Source organism: Triticum urartu, chromosome 4 (genome assembly GCF_003073215.2).
Source record: "Triticum urartu cultivar G1812 chromosome 4, Tu2.1, whole genome shotgun sequence".
NCBI lineage: Eukaryota > Viridiplantae > Streptophyta > Magnoliopsida > Poales > Poaceae > Triticum > Triticum urartu.
Genome location: NC_053025.1, coordinates 301,172,200 through 301,190,777, shown reverse-complemented (window position 1 = coordinate 301,190,777; position 18,578 = coordinate 301,172,200). Strand labels below are relative to the sequence as shown.

Here is an 18,578-nt window from a genome sequence, read left to right as displayed (position 1 = left end):
TCAATAGTTCGTACTCGTGTGAACCTTGCACTTGGCTCTTCGCCTCTTCGGAAGGTCCAACAATGATGATACTACAGTACAATATGCTTCTGGCAATCTGACACCAATTGAACTGCTGCACGTCCACCGCGAGGGTGAGGGCGAGGGCGAGGGAGAGGGAGAGGGCACTATTGTCAAAACCCTCTCCTCGTCCTACGAACCACAGCGACGTGGGCGAGGGAGAGGCGTAGTAAGCAAGCTTCTCCTCGTTCGGCGATTTGACGGGACACATCAAAGCAGTACTAGTACTAGTAGTAGTAGTCCATACTGCGTCCTTTCCGATTAATATGGCTTAATTTGAAACGAGAAAAATACAATGGCAGTCAACGTATGTAACAATATGCTCTTTACGGTCCCTATATATAGTTTTGCAGCGATTATACGATCACTAGCTCATCGTAGAGCACCGTATTGCACCCTACTGACCGGCCACATAGTCGACGTAGCACTTTGTTGACTGGTTAAATTCTCACCTAGTTTCTGGGTCCCACCTGTCAGTTGGCAGAGCAAAGAAATCAGTTAAATAAAACTTTACGCAGGCGCGACACGAGTCCAACCCTTGCGCGCGAACCGCCCTGGCTGTGTATGTGAGTGCATGCATGTGTCCTCCCTCGGTCTTCCAACAAAGAGTGCACATCGGCTATAAAACAAAGAGTGTAGTACATGATGTACATCTACACTTGCAATGCATTTAGCCTTTAATCTAAATCGATATTGATTGACTAATGCACCAACTTGTGCTGTAGGTATAGGCTACATGTCTATCCTTAATTACAGCATGCAATGGCCTTCATTTAATCTTCTTATCTCAATGGTCGCATGCACACATAAATCTACTACTTTTGGGCATTAATTATGCCCTGGTCAATGTATAAATCTCTAAATGTACAGACTTTCACGGACGTAGGGAGTAGGTTGAGCACTTGAGCGTGAGCGTGTGTGTTGTGTCGTGTGCTATGTGCCGCATGGGTGCGTGAGTGTTGCATGCGTCCATGTGTACATGGGAGTGTTGCATGTTCCATGCATGCATGCATGAGGCTTACTCCCTCCCATTGACATGTTCATATCTGAAGCTTCCTCTGTTCCCTCCATATGGTGATACTCCCTCTGTTCCCAAATAGTACGGAGTAAAAGCCTCCCTCTGTTCCCAAATACGGAGTATTTGTCTTTCTACAGATTTCACCAAGTGACTAGGTACGGAGAAAAATGAGTGAAGTGAGCGTAGAGGCATAGGGATACTGTAGAAAGGAAGTCCTCATGATCCATTATTCCCCATCTCGGTTAGAGAGAACTATTCAACTAGTCTTCGGAGTGAAGTGACAATACACGCTGCAGCAGATGGGACACGTAATTAATAAGCTGATCCAGCATGTTGGTGTTACTAAATCAGCCTTACCCAGTACTGCCATCTCTTCTTCTTCCTCCTCTCTTCTTCTTCCTCCTCTCTTCCCCATCGTCGGCCGCACACCATTTACCCCCGCTCACTGCTCGCCCACCCGCGCCATCTTCCTTGGTAGCTCGCGCGTACCATATCCCCCCGCTCACTTCTCGACCACACGAGGAGAAGCTTCTTCGCTCGCCCGCCCGAATCCACTTCCCCGCTGGCCCGCAAGCACCGAAAAGCCCAATGGCAGAACCGACTGACACGCAGAGCCGTGATTGGAATTCCCTCCCCGGTGTTCTCTTGGAATAGATCTATAGTCGTATGGACCTACTCAGCACCGTCCGTCTGGCCGCATGCTCGGTGTCTTTGTACCGTCTACTCGTCTGCATCCGGCCGGCTCTTTTCAAGACACCCTGCTTGCTGATGCGTGATCCTCGTAGGTGGCCCAGACACCAACTTAACGATCCTACGGAGGTTGACGTGGTGCCCCTCGACATGCTACCACCACCCATCCACCTGTCCTTCATGCGCGGCCACTACTGGACGGGCATGAAGGCCAACTAGATCGTCCTCATCCACCACACCGGTAGTCCGTGGCGTCTCGTGGATATCTACACCCAGCGAGAGATCACCCTTCCATCGTTGGATACCGCCGCCATCGAGCCTCGCGGCCCGCCGGACACTCCTCCCTACTACGCACGAGACGCGTCAAGCTTTTGGCTCGACCTCTGTTTGCAGAAAGTTGTAATCTGCGAAGTGCCCACACCATCAGAAGACTACATGGATTACAAGCTCATTGCCTTGTTTAACATGGGATTAGTCTATCTAGAATTTGGTCGCCATACATGGTTATGGCTCATCATCAATCCTGTTGAGGCAACATTTCTGTCTGATGCTATAGTGCATGATGGCATCGTTACGCGGTCGACGCACAGATTGGCTGCCTATACTGGTGGTATCTATCGTCGTGTAATTGTTCTATCTCATCTCATCTTTACCTTATGAATACGACTGCCTGTTCATTTGTTACAAATTTAGAATGCATAGCATGTCTATAACCACATCATTGCTATATGTTTCTCTCATTTCCTAGATTTTTATGACCACACATGTTATTGTTAGAGTTGATGTGAGAACAATTGGCATCTAATGATTGTTAGAATACATATTATGAGCATAACATCATGATTGCTATATGTTACTCTCGTTTACAAGATTTTTATAACAACGCATATTATTGCTTAGAGTTGATATGAGAACAGTAGTAGTAAGTGCTATGGTGGAATATGAGTAGGCGCTATCATAGTTGTTTTCCTCTCATTGTTACATGATGTTTGAACCATGACATATTGCTAGAATATGAAAGCCATTGGCTTATTTTTTTAACTTGGGGTATGATTATGACCACGGCATTGCAATTCTCTATCTATGATATGTCTCACTGTTATAATAATCTTAATTCCACACATACTCTGAACATGATTGTTTATTTTTGTCCTTTTGGTCTCCAATTTGAATTGTTGCAGCAGATGCAAATGCGCTGGCCTTCATGATTCCAGGACCTGGAATCATACCAGCCGATGGGTGGTGGTTTATCGCTCGTTCAGCTGACGGCGGTCATTTGATGCTCATTCGCACGTACCAAATTGACCAAACCATTACATCAAACCACATGCAGTACAATGCATGGGGAGTTCGTGACATTGATGGCTATTCCTGCTTCGTGTTCGAGAAAGATCCCAGCTCCGTTGGCCCAGGCGTATTCAACTGGAGGCAGATTTACAGCCTCGGCAACCACTCCTTGTTCCTCAGGCTCAATTATCCGATCATCCAACCAATCATCGATCATATCACCAGCGATGATTACTGTGCTATGCAACTTCCATTCGCGAGGGGGCTGTGTTTACACATCATACAATGGGTTTCATGAATCACCATATCCAGAGATTCGTCGACACAACTTGTTGCCAGATAATCTTCAGTGTGTGAAAGGCATCGAGCTTCCATGCGATGGATGGCTTTTGCAAACCCGACATGCGGTGATGTGGTTCATGCCAACAGCAAATATGCACAACTTGATTCGTGCTAATATCTAGACTGAGCCATGTATTCTGCTGCTGTAGCACGACCCTCTTTTGTTGGATATTATGTACTGTTGTTAGTTTGAAGCACTCCTCTGGTTTGAAGGATAGATACCTTCCTGGGATCAAGTGCATCGTAACTCACTTGCGTAGGATGTGCTGGTAATGATGATGGAGATGCTGTGCAGAAGCCATATATATTATTCTATTACCCTACTTGAACTGATGAATTCAAGCGGTTGAACTGATGAAATTCGAGTGGTTGAACTAATGCTTTCTGTTGCTGTTAAAAATCGTCTTCTTTAGTTCAATTTTTTTTGCAAATTTTTTTGTCGAAACGGGGCGTGTAATATATTGTTGGAAAGCTCTTGACATCCACATTACAATCTTATAAAAAAAATTGCAAAAAAATTATCATTTAAAAGCAGTTTTGAAAAAACCGTTTTTTTCAAAACCGAAAACGCGAATCGTATTTTCGACTTAATTTTCAAATGGTTTGTCGGAATTGAGCAAATGAGATGGCGTTGGAAAGCTTGTTAAATCCGCATCTTCCATATATCTACTATTTTTTCAAATTCTTTATGATTTAAAAGTAATTTGAAAAACAGTGAAATTCTGGGCGAAATGTTTTTTCACTGTTTTTTGCAAACGGTTTGTCGGATTGACGCAAATGATACGGCGTTGGAAAGCTATGGCAAATGCACAACTTTTGCGTATAGAAAGTTTTTTCTAATTCCTTATGGTTTAAATACGAATTCAAATACGGTTAAAATTGGTTTTGAACACGGGTTTTTAAAAAAGTTTGCTGAAATGGGGCAAATAATATACCGTTGGATAGCTATCGAAAATGCAAAGCTTAGTCATGTTGAACATTTTCTCTACTTCCAAACCATTTAAATGTAATTTTGAATAAGGTAAAGCCCATTGTGTTGTTTTCTCATGTCTATAAAACAGAGTACTCGTACTGATCTATGTCTATGTTTGTACTGAGGTATTTTTCGCAGAGTAGTTTTGAATGGTTTCGAAAAAAGAATACTTTGAACGGATGTCTTTATGATTTTGTACTTGCTCCCATCTTTTTAAGAGTAATTTTGAAATACGGTGAGACTCATCGTGCTATTTTTCTTTCTGAAAGAAAGAGTACTCATACTGATCTATGTGTGTGTTTGTACTGAGGAATTTTTCAGAGTAATTTTGAATGGTTCCGAGAAAAGAGTACTTGCACTGATGTTCATATGGTTTTGTACTGAGCATGTTTTCACATACAAACTTCACTTTGTTTTTTGGGTATCATAGTCCCCGAACTTGCATTGTTTTTATCGTTGAACTCAATGATAGTTTTTCAAAAGGAAATAATTTCGTGTGTTTGTTTTTTTAACTCAATTTTCTTGCAAGATGTTTTGGACTTCTCTTGTTTCCATTTGATTTTTCATTGGGTTTCATTTTGTTTGAGCTTTTTTCTCAAACTTATCTGGGATGTCGTGTTGAACTTACAACTTTTTTAATTGTGAACTTGCTGTTTTTTTGCAATGCCAATATTTAGGAGAGCAGGGCAAGGACAAAGAAAATAATTTCGTGTGTTTGTTTTTTTAACTCAATTTTTCTTGCAAGATGTTTTGGACTTCTCTTGTTTTGCAACTTGAACTTTTACCATTTGAGTTTTCATTGGGTTTCATTTTGTTTGAGCTTTTTTCACAAACTTATCTGGGATGTCATGTTGAACTTACAACTTTTTTAATTGTGCGACGAGTGGGCGACGCACTGACATGACACTTGAGATGCGCCTGCTGGACTGACCTCCTTGTCCCATCTGAATGGATCAGTTGCAAAACATGGACATTTTCTTGGACGTCAATGTCACAGAATACCAAAACCTAACAATCTTTTGTTTTCTCAACTGCAAACTGGATCATCCCCTATTTCTCAACTGCAAACTTTTGTTTTCTCTGAACTTGTCGTATCCTCAAGTTTGAATGGATGTAAATACTTTTTGCCACACTGCTCCAGATTTCAGTATGGTACAACCTTGATGAGCCGATGCACAAGAACATGTAAACAATGTATACTTCAGTACATAGCGCACCATTAAATTGCTCCACAACCATTTAAAACTGCATAAAAACCTGCCAAAGATGCATAGTGCACCATTGAGGTATTAACCATTCACACTTCCTAGATCCATTACGGTGCATCTACAGACTAAAGGTACGTGTACAGAAAGAATGTGAAAACAGAATCTGAATCCCTCTCATGCTTTACTACTTGCTATTCGCACATTTATCTCATTTTTCACATTACTTCTTCCTCTTCTACCAGGACCTCTTCCCATGCTTCTCTCCTTTTTTTCATCCCTGATGATGATTGGGCTTCTTGATTCTGCACCCAGCAAGCCCAAGATGTCCGTAAATGAAAAAGAAACCAACAAACACTGCACAAAAAGATGTTGTTAATAGGGTTGCAAGAATGCTAAAAACACAATATAATTATTCAGTGTAATTTCACTATTACATTTTTAGTAAAATGTGATTCAGGATCCATGCAAAGTAAAGTAGCATCTGTTTTCGAAATGGATGGTTATAGGTTTAGACAGAAGTTAAGTTTCAGGAATGCCCTTACGGCAAAGCAAAACTATGTATCTTTTGCCTCAGGACTTAGTTCATTTAAAGCATAATGCACTAAAAAGAACACACAAGTTGAACTGAAAATCAAAATAAAAGTTGGGGTAGCATGCCTGAGAGGAAGGAGGTCGAGGGAAGCAGGGCGCACAGTGGGCGAAGGACACACAAGGAAGATGAGTTACCTCGTCGCTAGGCTGCGAGGCGACCTCCATCATGGAGGTCCTCGGGGTTGGAGTGCATCAGCAACGAGTGATGGGGCTGCGACAGGGGACAGGTTGGAGCATGCACGCATGGCGACGTCGTCGATGTACATGAACCTGCTGTGCAGAGAGATCAAGTGTAGTACATTAGTCTTGCTTCATTTCAGCTAGACAAAAACATGAAAAAAATGTTAAGTTTTTTGGACGGCTTTCCTCTTTTTCTTTCTCCAATTCTGCGCCACCACTGCCACCATCCTGTATGCAGGCGTTAAATTAGTTGAAGCCATCAACACACACTTCCATGAGATTTTGCTACTATAAGTCAGCGAACAGATCTTTCAGTATTAAACCAAAGGCACACTTATTACCCAGCACTCTTGCTCAGTTCAGAGCATCATCAGTAAGATAAATATACGAAAACTTTAAGACAATATAGAACTACTAGATTGATTTGATTCAAAATTTTATTTTCAATGCATTGTAGGCAACAGCCGGTCCGAATCAGAACTGATGTGATTTATTCCATCGAACTGATACGGAAGTTTATCTATACTGTTCTGTTTTTAACACACAAGTTTTGAACTATTCCTGCTTTTTTCGTTATGAATTTATGACATTACATCAAACAACTTGCATATGCCAAATAGGAACACTGAGGACCAATACCTTTATCACATATCCATCAGGTAGCAAGGAACCTCATATGAACTTGTATAATAGGAAACAAAATAAAATCAGATGACTGCACCCCAAAAGAACCAGTGTAGCGGCGTGCACTGGTGCCGGCAGAAGCTCGTGCGTAAAGGAGCATGGCAGGAGAGCTCGGATGGAGAAGGGAGGAAGAGCTGAACTGGCGTGACCGCCATACCAGGACGGGCAAGGGAGGAAGTAGTGCGTAGGGGCGGCGGGGGCTGGTTCTCGGCCACGCAGGTTGGAAGCAGTGCGTCGGACGGCGGGAGATGGTGCGCAGGGGGGGTGCAGAGTGCCGGGAATAGTTGCCCATGGAGGTGGATAGGTTTGGGGGCGGCGGAGGTGGCTGGTCGGAGTGCGGCGGTGGTGGCTGGGTCCGAGGGCGGCGGCGGTGGCTGAGTCCGGGGGGCGGCAGCGGTGGCTGGGTCCGAGGGCACCAGTGGTGGTTGGGTCCGGGGCCGATGCCGGTGGCTGGGTTCGGGGGCGGCGCCGGTTGTTGGGTGCGCGGGCGGCACCGGTCGCTGGATCTGGTGCATGGTTAATGTATTTATCATGTACTACCAAAGTGGCTTAATAAACAGCAGTGACTATACACCGCACCTAATTCCATACAGAAATGATAAATTCTAAAACAACAGCATCTGCATTTTGAGCTATGTCTAAGCATCACAAGAAGAAATTGACACAAATATATTAAACTGAATTGAAGTAAACCAAATTTAGAAATTGAACTGAAGTAGAATTCCTAAGAACTGATGTAGTCTCATGTAGTAATACATGGACTTGATGTTAAATACATTAACCATGTAGTAATTTCGAACTTAATTATAGATCATCCCATGGACTTGTTATCTTTCTGCGGTTGAACTGATGTAGGTCCTTTTGTCAAACTTCTACTTTCTATTCTAAGGTCTTTTAATGAAAACTTACTTAAGAAAACAGAGGGGGCGAAGGATGTTTTCTAGTATGGGATATGAAGAGGAGGCAAGCAGCTGCACTAGTTTGTTTTTTGCCTTTCGCTGTCCTTCATTGGGCGCATCCATGGCCACTGTAATACATAAGGTGAACACAAGTTCAGATTTAGCGACAACACAACATGGTCAGTTCAGTACCATACATAAGCAAACAGGGCTGAATTCCTGTAAGCATAATAAAATAAGTAGAGTGCACATATAATTTTTCAGGATTTCCTCGATGTTCTGCACATTAAAGTTGATGTACTGAAAAGAACGCAAAATTTGAACTGAAAATCAAGTCAAAGCTTAACTCTTATATAGTTCAAGTAACTGTTTCGTAATTGTATGTGTTAAACATGTGCTACACATAATGAACTGATACATGTTTTATCAGTGAATTTTTGTAATATATGTACTAGAACTTCTAACAGTATATATATACATCATGTCATAAGCAAATAATATGCATGATTTCCACCAGACCATACAGTCCAACCAACCACAATCATACGTACATTCCACTAAAGATTTGTCTCTCGTATCTTGAGAACATAAATAATACTAGTGATCCTACCAACCATGTATATTAAGTGGTCAGCACATTAAATGCCTCGACGAACTGCACTCATTCAGTCTCCAAATCAAAAAACCGGAGGCTAAGAAGAGGCAAAGCCAAGAAAAGTCAGGAAACACTTCATATAGGTAGAACAAAAATAGAGAGAGAGCGAGAGAGAAAGAGACTCTAACCATTGCGTCGTTGACCGACCTCAACGCTGCATTGTCGAACGACCTCGATTGGCAGTGACGAACGGACTAGGGCGGCGGCTGTGAACCGCCTGGGAGCTGCGGCAGGTAAGCAGTAAATCAGATCTTTAAAACTTCAGCCCAAGCTACACATTTCAGGCAGTAGTTGAAGTAATACTCATAGAAGACTGAAGAGTAATTTGTGGAAGATGAGGGGCTGACCTGCGGATTCCGTCGGTGAACTGGCGAGCTCAGGAAACTGAAAGACTGATATGCTCTGCGTGAACTGACATGCCTTGTGCTGTTTTTTCGTCGAACTTACTAGCTCTGTGAGTCGAACTGTTGCAACATCCCTATGCATCACTTATCATATAATATAATACTTATAAATTGAGTTGTTTCAATAACACAAATTGAACTTTTTCTGTGATTATTGTTTAACTGATGATAAAATGCATAGTGAACGGTACTCTTATTGTACGATTTCTCGCGAAACCATTTGAGTATACTCTATCCACATCCATTCCGGGACTTTGTTTCCAAAGAGTGGAAGAATTTAGGACAAATGAGATGCTACTATGGCTCGATGAGCGTGCATTGATTAAAGGGAGTGCTGATCATTCATGTTGCCCTGGAAGATCAGAGCCAGCAAGTTACCAAGGATGGGGATTCGTTTTGGTGCTGTTTATGGGACCGTTACGCAAACATTTCTTTGTTTCAGAACTGTCAATAGAATTATGATTGTCTAATTTGATAATCGGATTCAAAACTGAATCTATATATCTGGAAGAAAGGCAGCACATCAAGAATGCTTGATTATGTAAAATTTGTCAAAGAGAAGCTACTATCAGAACTCATGTACCCAGTACAAGTTTGGTTTTGAAAATAAAATTAACAGTACAAGAGATAAGTAATGAGCTAATGCAGCTCTTGAAAATGTTGTTCTAATTCAATGCTAGGTAAGCAAGAAAATACTCCCTCCGTCCCGAAAAACATGTCGCGATGGCATTTTTACAAAAAACCCCTCTAGCTTCTCCCGACCAAACCCGCGCTCCTCGTCATCCTCCTCCGACAGAAGTAGCAGCTGCGCTGCTCTCCGCCGCCACAGCTTCCCTGCTCCCCGCCGCCGCAGCTGCCCTACTCCCCGCCACCGCAGCCCCCCTGCTCCCCCGCTCTCCCGCCGCAACTGCCTCCTGCTCCGCTGCCGCAGCTGCCGCCCGCCTGCCTCCCCAAGCTCCCCCCTTCCTCAAAAAGATCTTCGATTTCCCCAGCTACCGCCGCACTCTGCTCCGGCTGCGCCGGAACTGCCGTCGAAGAGCCCGGAGGCGCCGGATCCGGACCACCAACAACAACCTAAAGGCCGACGAGCAGCCAGGTGTCGTCCTCGCCGTCGACGACGACGGTGCCGTCGACGCCACGGAGCGAGGGCGAGATCCTCCAGTCGGCCAACGTCAAGAGTTTCGCCTTCACGGAGCTGATTTTCAGCTGCTTCTGCTGCCCCCAATAGCGCCGGCACCGTGCGGCTGTACGAGGGCCGCGTCCGGCACTCGCGCCGGCGGCCGGCGGGGCACGCCTTCGAGTACGCCGTGCGCTACGCCCTCGTGGACCTCGACCACCTCGTTCACCGCCCAGGGGCCCGGGTCAGTCACTTCCCCGGTCAATCCCTTATCCTCTCCCCGCATTTCTTTCCCCTCGTGCAGCTCCGGTGCTGATTGGATCATGCGCGGTGCTTGAATTCTTCTGTTCAGATGGCTCGCGCCTGTCGCGGCGAGGCTGGCCAAGCTCGGCCCGCCGGGGGAGCTCGCGGCCGGGCTGCTCACCAAGGTAGCGGGCGGCGAGCGCAGGGGGCCGGAGCTGCCGCAGGCGGTCATTTCGCTGGCGTCCGTCGCCGGGGAGGCCTTCTTCCTGCCGCTCTACGACCTCTTCCTCACCTACGGCGGCGTCTTCCGCCTCAACTTCGGGCCCAAGGTGAGCTCGCCATTAACCCAATTGCCCCCAAAATTTCAGTCTTCTGAAAGCTGCCATGTTGCTAATGCTCTGCACCTTCTTTTTCATCTGCTTCCTCCAGTCTTTCCTTATCGTCTCTGATCCGGATGTAGCTAAGCATATCCTGAGGGACAACTCCAAGGCTTATTCCAAGGTTTGGTTCTAGTCATTTCCGAACAGTAGAGAAATGTTTCAGAAGGCTTCAGAAATCAGCAGGATGCCTGTTTGATTCAGTACTTGTTTGATCATGGTGGGTGCAGGGTATCCTTGCGGAGATACTGGAGTTTGTGATGGGCACCGGCCTGATCCCGGCTGATGGGGAGGTCTGGCGTGTTCAACGGCGTGCCATTGTACCAGCATTACATCAGAAGGTTCAGCTATCATATCTACAGTACCTAGCTACTGTCAGAACAGGACACTGTATATCTATAGCTTCATTTTAGAAATTTAATTAGTGCATTTCTAAAATGGCAAAGATTATGGCGCAAAGATTAGTTACATCACATCAAGCATGCCATGCCATCATTGATTCTGTTTTTGATGGCACTGAATCTTGAAAATACTAGCAGAAGTGATATTGTGAACCACTGGGCCCCAAGGAGATATCATCATCAGTAGATATCTACAGTTTTATTACTGGAGCCACCATACAAACCATGCAAACCTCATATTCTTTTGTTAGCTGAGAAGATCTGCTCTAGCATTTAGCAGAAGGATTACCACCACTACTATCTTATGATGTGTAGGTACTTAGAAGTTAATTAGGATCTTAGCTTAGAAGACCTGCTCTAGCACTAAGCAGAAGTTAATTTGGAGTACTATGACTTTTTGACAGTCTGTAAAACAGGGCACTTGCTTCGCAGGAAAATTGAAACTGAAAAATTGCAAGAGTTTTGCTTCATTTGGAGTACAAGAAAAATTGCAAGAGTTTTGCTTCATTTGGAGTACAAGTCCAAACCTGTATTGACAATACATGTTCTATTTTTCTATTGTTGATCAGATCCATATTGTCCTAAATTGCAAAGTAAGTTAGCACAAATTCAGTTTTAATCCAAATTATTCAAATAAATCCAAATACTTTAAATTAATTCAAATAACTAAAATTAATCCAAATCAATTCAAATAATTCAAATTCCAAATAACCCAAATTCCAATAAATTCCAATAAGGAGTTTATATACAAGGATTAGACAAGGCATACACAAGGGCATGACATAAGGGCATCTTTGTCCCCTCTTGACACAAGACATACACAAGGAGCACCTAACTACATGACATAAGGGCCTCTTTGTCCCCTCTTGACTACATTCTTTTCCTTTCTCTGGCCACTTCTTCCCTTCCCTTCCCTTCCCTTTTCTTTCTTTTCCCTTCTCTAGCTAATTCTTTCCTTTCATTTTCTTTTCCTATTGCAATTTCCATTTCTTCTATAATGGCCCTAGTATCTGTTGGAAATATGCCCTAGAGGCAATAATAAATTGATTATTATTATATTTCCTTGTTCATGATAATCGTTTATTATCCATGCTAGAATTGTATTGATAGGAAACTCGGATACATGTGTGGATACATAGACAACACCATGTCCCTAGTAAGCCTCTAGTTGACTAGCTCGTTGATCAATAGATGGTTACGGTTTCCTGACCATGGACATTGGATGTCGTTGATAACGGGATCACATCATTAGGAGAATGATGTGATGGACAAGACCCAATCTTTTCCTATTGCAATTTCCATTTCTTCTATAACGGCCCTAGTATCACAACGACCCGACTGTCGCAATATACACCGGTTATTTCCATTCCAGCATTCTGAACGCGATCCTTGTGCAAGTGGGGCAACTTATATCGATTTCCTCCTTTGTCTTTCATAACTTCAAGCATAACTGCTTCTAATGTGATAAAGCTTCTATGCAACTTGTCGGGATCGTAGTTCTCGAATTCCTCTTCCACACCTTGTACCAATTCCTGGATGTTCATAGGTGACCTGCAGTCCGTTAGAGACTGGAGAGAGTTATGGAAGCAGAGGTCCAAACAATTTAACTCAGGGCTATTTGGGGGCTGTTGTAGCAATCGGATGTCAAGATCAGTTTGTTCCACAGCTTCTCGAAAAGCTACATCATTGGGAAGGACATGAGGCTTTGCGTTATCCTGTTGGATGAATATTGTTGCTCCCTCATCATCGTCAGGCCACTTATCCTGAATTGCCGGGATAACCTTATTGATTAGATAATCTCTGCACACAGGCCTGGTTACTTTCACTGATGTCAACACTTTTGTTCCCTTTGTTCTGTTTTGACTTGTCCGCTTCGCCTCAGTCTCTTCGACAAATGCCCACATGCCGATCTTCCCATCGAATGTTAGCTCCCCCTCATTGTTATATCGAGGCTTGGCAACAGCTGTTAGGAACATCACCTTCCCAATGCTGTGAGTGTTTGACACGGTGCGCTTCGGTTCAGGTTCTCCTGGAAGTACATAGTAACTATTCTTCACTCTCGTCATGTCAAACCACTTCTCATCGATGTGAACCATATTCGTCATTGGTTTTAACATAGCCCGAAAAGTTGAGATCGAACTGTCATCGACCATGGACATACAAAATTTCAATCTCGCAAGCTTGTTCTCTAGCTTGAGGTGAGGCTTCACGGTACTTGTGATGCGGTTGAGCTCATTCAATTGGAACCTCTTATGTAGGGTCGATCGGGCCACACCTAGAGACCGTGCCAGAGATCGAATTGTTCTTCTTTTATTCAGTGGGATTGTTGAGGTCCTCTCTAGATCTAGCTCCTTTCTCTTTCGGCCGGATCTTCCTGGCTTCTTGCTTGAGACATCTACTTCTTTGCCATCGGTAATTTGCTTTTTAGCCTGTTCCCAGATTCTTTCAACAGATCGTACACTTATGTCCAACAGGTTTGAGACTAGCAGCTTGTCGTCTGGTTGAACAGACCCATCTCTGAGCTCGATTACCAGCAGGGCAAAGTAAACACCATGCCTCTCCTTATCTTACAATTCTCTTCTCTTCTCTTGAAATATCCAATTCATAACTTCATCCTCTTCCTCTTGAACTTCATCCTCTTTCCCTTCATCTTCTTGAGGCATCCAGTTCATAGCTTCATCGTCTTCCTCTTGAGGCATCAAGTTCAAATCCATAGTACCATTCTCTGCCACTTGAGGTTCCTCCTGTTCAGGGATCCAATTCAAATTAATACCTTCATCGTCTTCCTCTTGAGGCATCAAGTTCAAATCCATAGTTTCATGTTCTTCCTTTTGAGGCATCAAGTTCAAATCCATAGTTATGTTTCCTGTCATCAATGACAAAAGATGAGTACACCATGGTACCATAACAAGAATATACACGCACAAAATGAGTATGCAAGTCAAACAAGAAATGCATTTGCACTAGTCAAACAAGAATACACACACAAAGTTATTACTGGAGCCACCATACAAACCATACACATGTCCAGATTAAACAAAAAGTATCATGTTCAAGCCAAATTTTGAAGATTGCAAATGACCATGACCATGTCAGCAGCAATTTTAAAGCAAAATTCAGTAAACAAAATTTTGTCAGTCCTGTCATTTAAATTCCAATAATTTTAATAAATCAAATAATTTTGAGTTGAATATACAGTGCATCTAATGTACTGTATGTGTGTGTGCTGTCTAGATGCCAGCCAAAATGACAAGATGTTAAAAAGTCCTCATGACATTAACAAAATATAGGTAGCATTCAGCAAAAATGTTCACTCGTTTTAAAACTGTTCATGGTTTTGAAATGTTCCTAATATGTAAAGAATTCTTGGCCGTGCCTCTGGAGGATCTGAATTTTAACTGAGCCTGGCATACAGCTTGTGATACAGCAGTCCGAGATAATTTTGTGTCCACTATGTTTGTAAGTTAATGAGCTTTATCTTTTGCTCACTGCCTGATGCTTCTTTTTTCCTGCATTTCGATAGCTTAAAAATCTCTCTAACAAGTAAGCAAATAACTCCATGGAGAAGTCAGCAAGAAGATTTCAGGTTCTGAAACTGAAACAGAGCACTGCACAAGTAGCCAGTCTGCACTTGCAAATTCACAATTTCATTTGGATCGAGCAGCCGATCCCCACATGGTGAACCAGCTGATGTAGCACTTGCAAACCCACAATAAAAATGATGTCTAGCGGCTGATCCACACAAGCATAATTCAGTAGCGCCTACATTGACTTATAACCTGAAATCTTCAAGCTACTTTCATTTTGTTCTTTGTTCTTCAGTTAACATTGGAGAGTACAGTATTCAGTTAACAATGTTCTTTGTGACAAACAGGAACGGAGGAGCACAAGGAGCAGAGGAGCAACTCCTTACAGTACCTTCTTCTTGACGAACAGGAGCTGTGGCGGCAGCTGGGCAGAAGAGCAGCAGCAGTATGGGCAGAGGAGCTCCACCGGCGGGCGCGCGGGCAGGGAAGAAGGAGCAGCACGGGCTCGCGCGGGAGATTGAGGAGGACGAGCTGGAGATCAAGGAGGAAGCGCGCGAACTCCTGGTCCACCGGATCGTGGAGGCAGTTTCGGGCGAAGCCCGTAGGGGATCGCGGCCAGGAGGGATTGGGGCGGCGCACGCGCGGAGGATCGCGGCCAGGAGGAATTGCGGCGGCGCACGCGCGGAGCTCAAGGAGTACGCGCTGGAGCTTGAGGAGGATGCGCCGGAGCTCGAGGAGGACGTGCGCGAGCTCGAGGAGCACGTGTCGGGAGGTTCCGGCGATGCCCGCAGGTAATTGCGGCGGCACAGGTCTGGGCGACGGCGGCGGAGCAGTATCTGGCGACGAAGGCGGCGGAGCAGGTACTTGGCGAAGGTGGTGGAGCACTTCCTGGTGGGCGGCGAATCACGCAGCTGGGCGACGCCGGCGGAGGAGGAAGACGAGGGCGGGGACTTGTTTGATACGGTTTTGAAACCATGAGGGTGTTTCTGTAAAATTGCGAATGAACTGTGCTCGCGACATGTTTTTCGGGACGGAGGGAGTATAACATTACACGCCATCGATGAATAATGGTAGTACAAAATGTTTCTTTTTCGCACATTTTTTCTGGGTTAGGTTCATATGGCTAGTAGCTACCAAGGATTCAAGTGATCTCTCAGTAAAAGTAATTTTGTACTCCCCATGTAGTAATACCTGGACTTGCTGTCACATGTGTTCTTTGTCATCCACAACACAACAACGTTTCCCTGTGCTACTCTCTCCAAGCTACTGAATGTCAATATGGAATTTGTTTTGTAACACATTCATCAAAATAGTACTGCCTACAAGATGAGAGATGAGAGAGCTTACTGCCTACGAGATGAGAGATGAGAGAGCAATATTACTGCGTACGAGAGAGAGGTTCTGCCTTGTTCCGTCAGGTCTGAATCAAAGCAGTAATAAAATGTCAGTTCAAATAGGAGGCACGGAGATCTTCACCGTCGGGAGATGGAGAAGAAAGATTTCGAGCAGGGTGTACCTCACGATGACTGGGAAGGAGGCGCGGGCGAAAGTAGGCATTGCGACACTGAACGGCCTTCAGTGGCGGTGTTGGACTGCTGGACACAGCGGTGTCGGACCACCCACCTAAAAACTTTTAAGCACCCACGAAGCATCAAAGTCACAAGTAAAACTTGCAGTCAGAGGATTATGTGGAATTTCAATTTGTACAACTAAATACTTTTAGCCCTTGTACAAACACAAGAATCTGAAGAAAAAAATGCTGGCCCTCACTTGCATATACGAGCAGGCACCTACGGAGCACCAAATTCATAACTCCCAAAATACCAATATTTGTGCAGTTTCCCACACTTCTCTCCATCGGTAGAGCATCACAGTTCACTACAAGAAATCAATCAGCAGCACTGCAACAGTGATGATGTAGCTAAGGGAGACGGAGGGAGGCACGAACCGGGGTCCAGCCTGGCTGCTACATCCTCGTGCTGGTGCCGTCAGGTACGGAACTTCAGCAATGTACAGGAGCTCATCGCTGCAGCAGGAAATCAAGCCTGGGAGGGCACGAGCAGCGTTAGGGAGAGGAAGGAGTGCGCCAGGGGTCACGGTGCGCATAAGGCCGGTGACAGAGCACGTAGTAACGCAAATGGCCGTGGTAGCAACGCACGCAGTGACACAGGTGTCCGAACTGACGGCCGCGACAAAAATCGTCCACCCTGAAGCCATGGGGTTGGACTGATGGACGCAACGAACTCCACCATGGGCTGCCATCAGCCACGGTGGCTCTAGTAGAGCACCTAGGCGTCCATGGAGGAGCCGCAGGCCGGCGAGGCATTGAACGGCCTGGGGCTGAGGCGTTGAACTGCGTGTACAGTTGTACACGGCAGCAGAGCGATAGCGGTGGGTCGATCCTGTGAGGAACGACAGCGGCGGCGCCGTTTAGGTTTTGGGGCTGCGCGGGATCTGCGCGATGGATGTAGGTGGCCGGCGCAGGGGATGGAGGGGGCGACGCGTGATGGAGGCAGGCGGCCGGCGCCGGGGAAGGAGGAGGGCGGCGTGTGGTGGAGGGAGGCATCCGGCGCCGGGGAAGGAGGAGCGGCGCGTAGTGAAGGGAGGTGGCCGGCGCCGGGGATGGAGGGCAGCGTGTGGTAGTAGGCGGCGGCTGGCGTCGGGGAAGGAGGATGGCGGCGCGTGGTGGAGGGAGGCGGCCGGCGTCGGGGAAGGAGGACGGCGGCGCGCGGTGGAGAGAAGCCGCCGACGTGGGGGAAGGAAGCGGCGGCGGTGGCTCATTTTCAACCACACCGGTGCGGCTTTTTGGCTGGACTTGTGAAATTGTGTGACTCGCGTCTATATAGGGTCGAGGGTAACAAAATATTATTCTGTTGTAACAGAATAGTCCAACCCTATATATATATATATATATATTAGTTAGGTTTCAAATGCGTACTTGTTAGTTAAACCTATGTATAAATTGTGACACTAAATACGACTAGTAAGTACTCCAATACAGTAGGAGTACTAGTATACGTCGGTCAAATTATTCATCATGTCCACACATTGAATTGACGTGACAACACGCTGCGCGTGACGTGACACAAGAATCCTGGCGGCGTGTTCGGGTATTCTGGACTTCAGATTTGGAGTACCACTTATCTGTCGAAATGTTTCATCATTCACTTAAAATAGTCGATTGATCATATATTGAGTACCATATAACTGAAATTACCGATGCAAGTCGAAGAAGGATTGGCCGGTGCTGCCGGTTGGCGTCAAGTTCGATCCCATGGATTAGGAGCTGATCGAGCACCTTGAGGCCAAAGTGAGTGCTGACAGCGCGAGATTTCAGTCTCTCATCGATTTGTTCATACCAACCATCAACCGCGAGCACGGCATATGTTACACCCAACCTGAGAAACTTTCAGGTAAGACACCGATCAGCCGTCTACTTGCACAAACATATTCCTTTGTTTATAGCTCTATTTTTCTTTTTAGACGCAGACCTGGTGAAGCAATTACAATTTGACAGTTAATAAAAAGTGAAACATGTGACTGCAACATGCCAAAGATGTTATGAAAATGCCAACTAGATGCACTAAAACCTGTATTCCACAATACTACAAGTATCACACTCGGTGGCCTAAGGAAGCATTTCTTCTAGCACAATTCCAGGGCGTTCAAAAGGGGCACGTGGATGCGTCGCAAGATACAGTCGGAGTGCGGCACGCACGCGATGTGGCACAAGACCGGCAATGCCTTGCTGGTGATGGTTAACGGCCGGCAGACGGGCAGCAAAAAGGTTCTGGTGTTGCACACCATCAAGAACTTCGACCAGTAGAAGACCAACTGGGTGATGCACCAGTACCACCTCGGGGACCTGGAGCAAGGGAAGGAGCGGGAGCTGGTCCTCTGCAAGATTTTCTACCAGACGAAC

General features: G+C 45.3%; 1 protein-coding gene across 3 annotated transcripts; it reads right to left on the bottom strand.

Annotated features, from left to right (window-relative positions):
• Window positions 1-7,482: 7,482 nt before the first annotated feature.
• LOC125551539 lies at window positions 7,483-17,484 on the bottom strand. 3 transcript variants are annotated; one of them, XM_048714795.1, is made up of 7 exons: window positions 16,605-17,484; window positions 16,427-16,534; window positions 16,173-16,286; window positions 16,039-16,076; window positions 8,935-9,051; window positions 8,716-8,811; window positions 7,483-8,060 (listed from the first exon to the last, which is right to left on the bottom strand). In XM_048714795.1, the coding sequence occupies exons 3-7, from the start codon at window positions 16,211-16,213 to the stop codon at window positions 7,939-7,941; spliced, it is 414 nt and encodes a 137-aa protein (XP_048570752.1). In that variant the 5' UTR covers window positions 16,214-16,286; window positions 16,427-16,534; window positions 16,605-17,484; the 3' UTR covers window positions 7,483-7,938. The 3 variants fall into 3 exon arrangements, 1 of the variants encoding a protein (XP_048570752.1); XR_007302773.1 differs by having other exon boundaries at window positions 7,487-8,060; window positions 8,935-9,065; XR_007302772.1 differs by lacking the exons at window positions 7,483-8,060; window positions 8,716-8,811; window positions 8,935-9,051; window positions 16,427-16,534; window positions 16,605-17,484 and adding an exon at window positions 13,214-13,995 and having other exon boundaries at window positions 16,004-16,076; window positions 16,173-16,420.
• Between the last annotated feature and the right edge of the window lie 1,094 nt (window positions 17,485-18,578).

Bases quoted from the DNA above. Each gene is read 5' to 3' on its own strand.
- LOC125551539 (XM_048714795.1), bottom strand. From the start codon at position 16,213: ATGCCTACTTTCGCCCGCGCCTCCTTCCCAGTCATCGTGAG. The intron at 9,052-16,038 runs GTAATATTGCTC...ATGTTGCAACAG, and splicing joins GAACCTCTCTCTCGTACGCA to TTCGACTCACAGAGCTAGTA. The intron at 8,812-8,934 runs GTCAGCCCCTCA...TACCTGCCGCAG, and splicing joins TTCACCGACGGAATCCGCAG to CTCCCAGGCGGTTCACAGCC.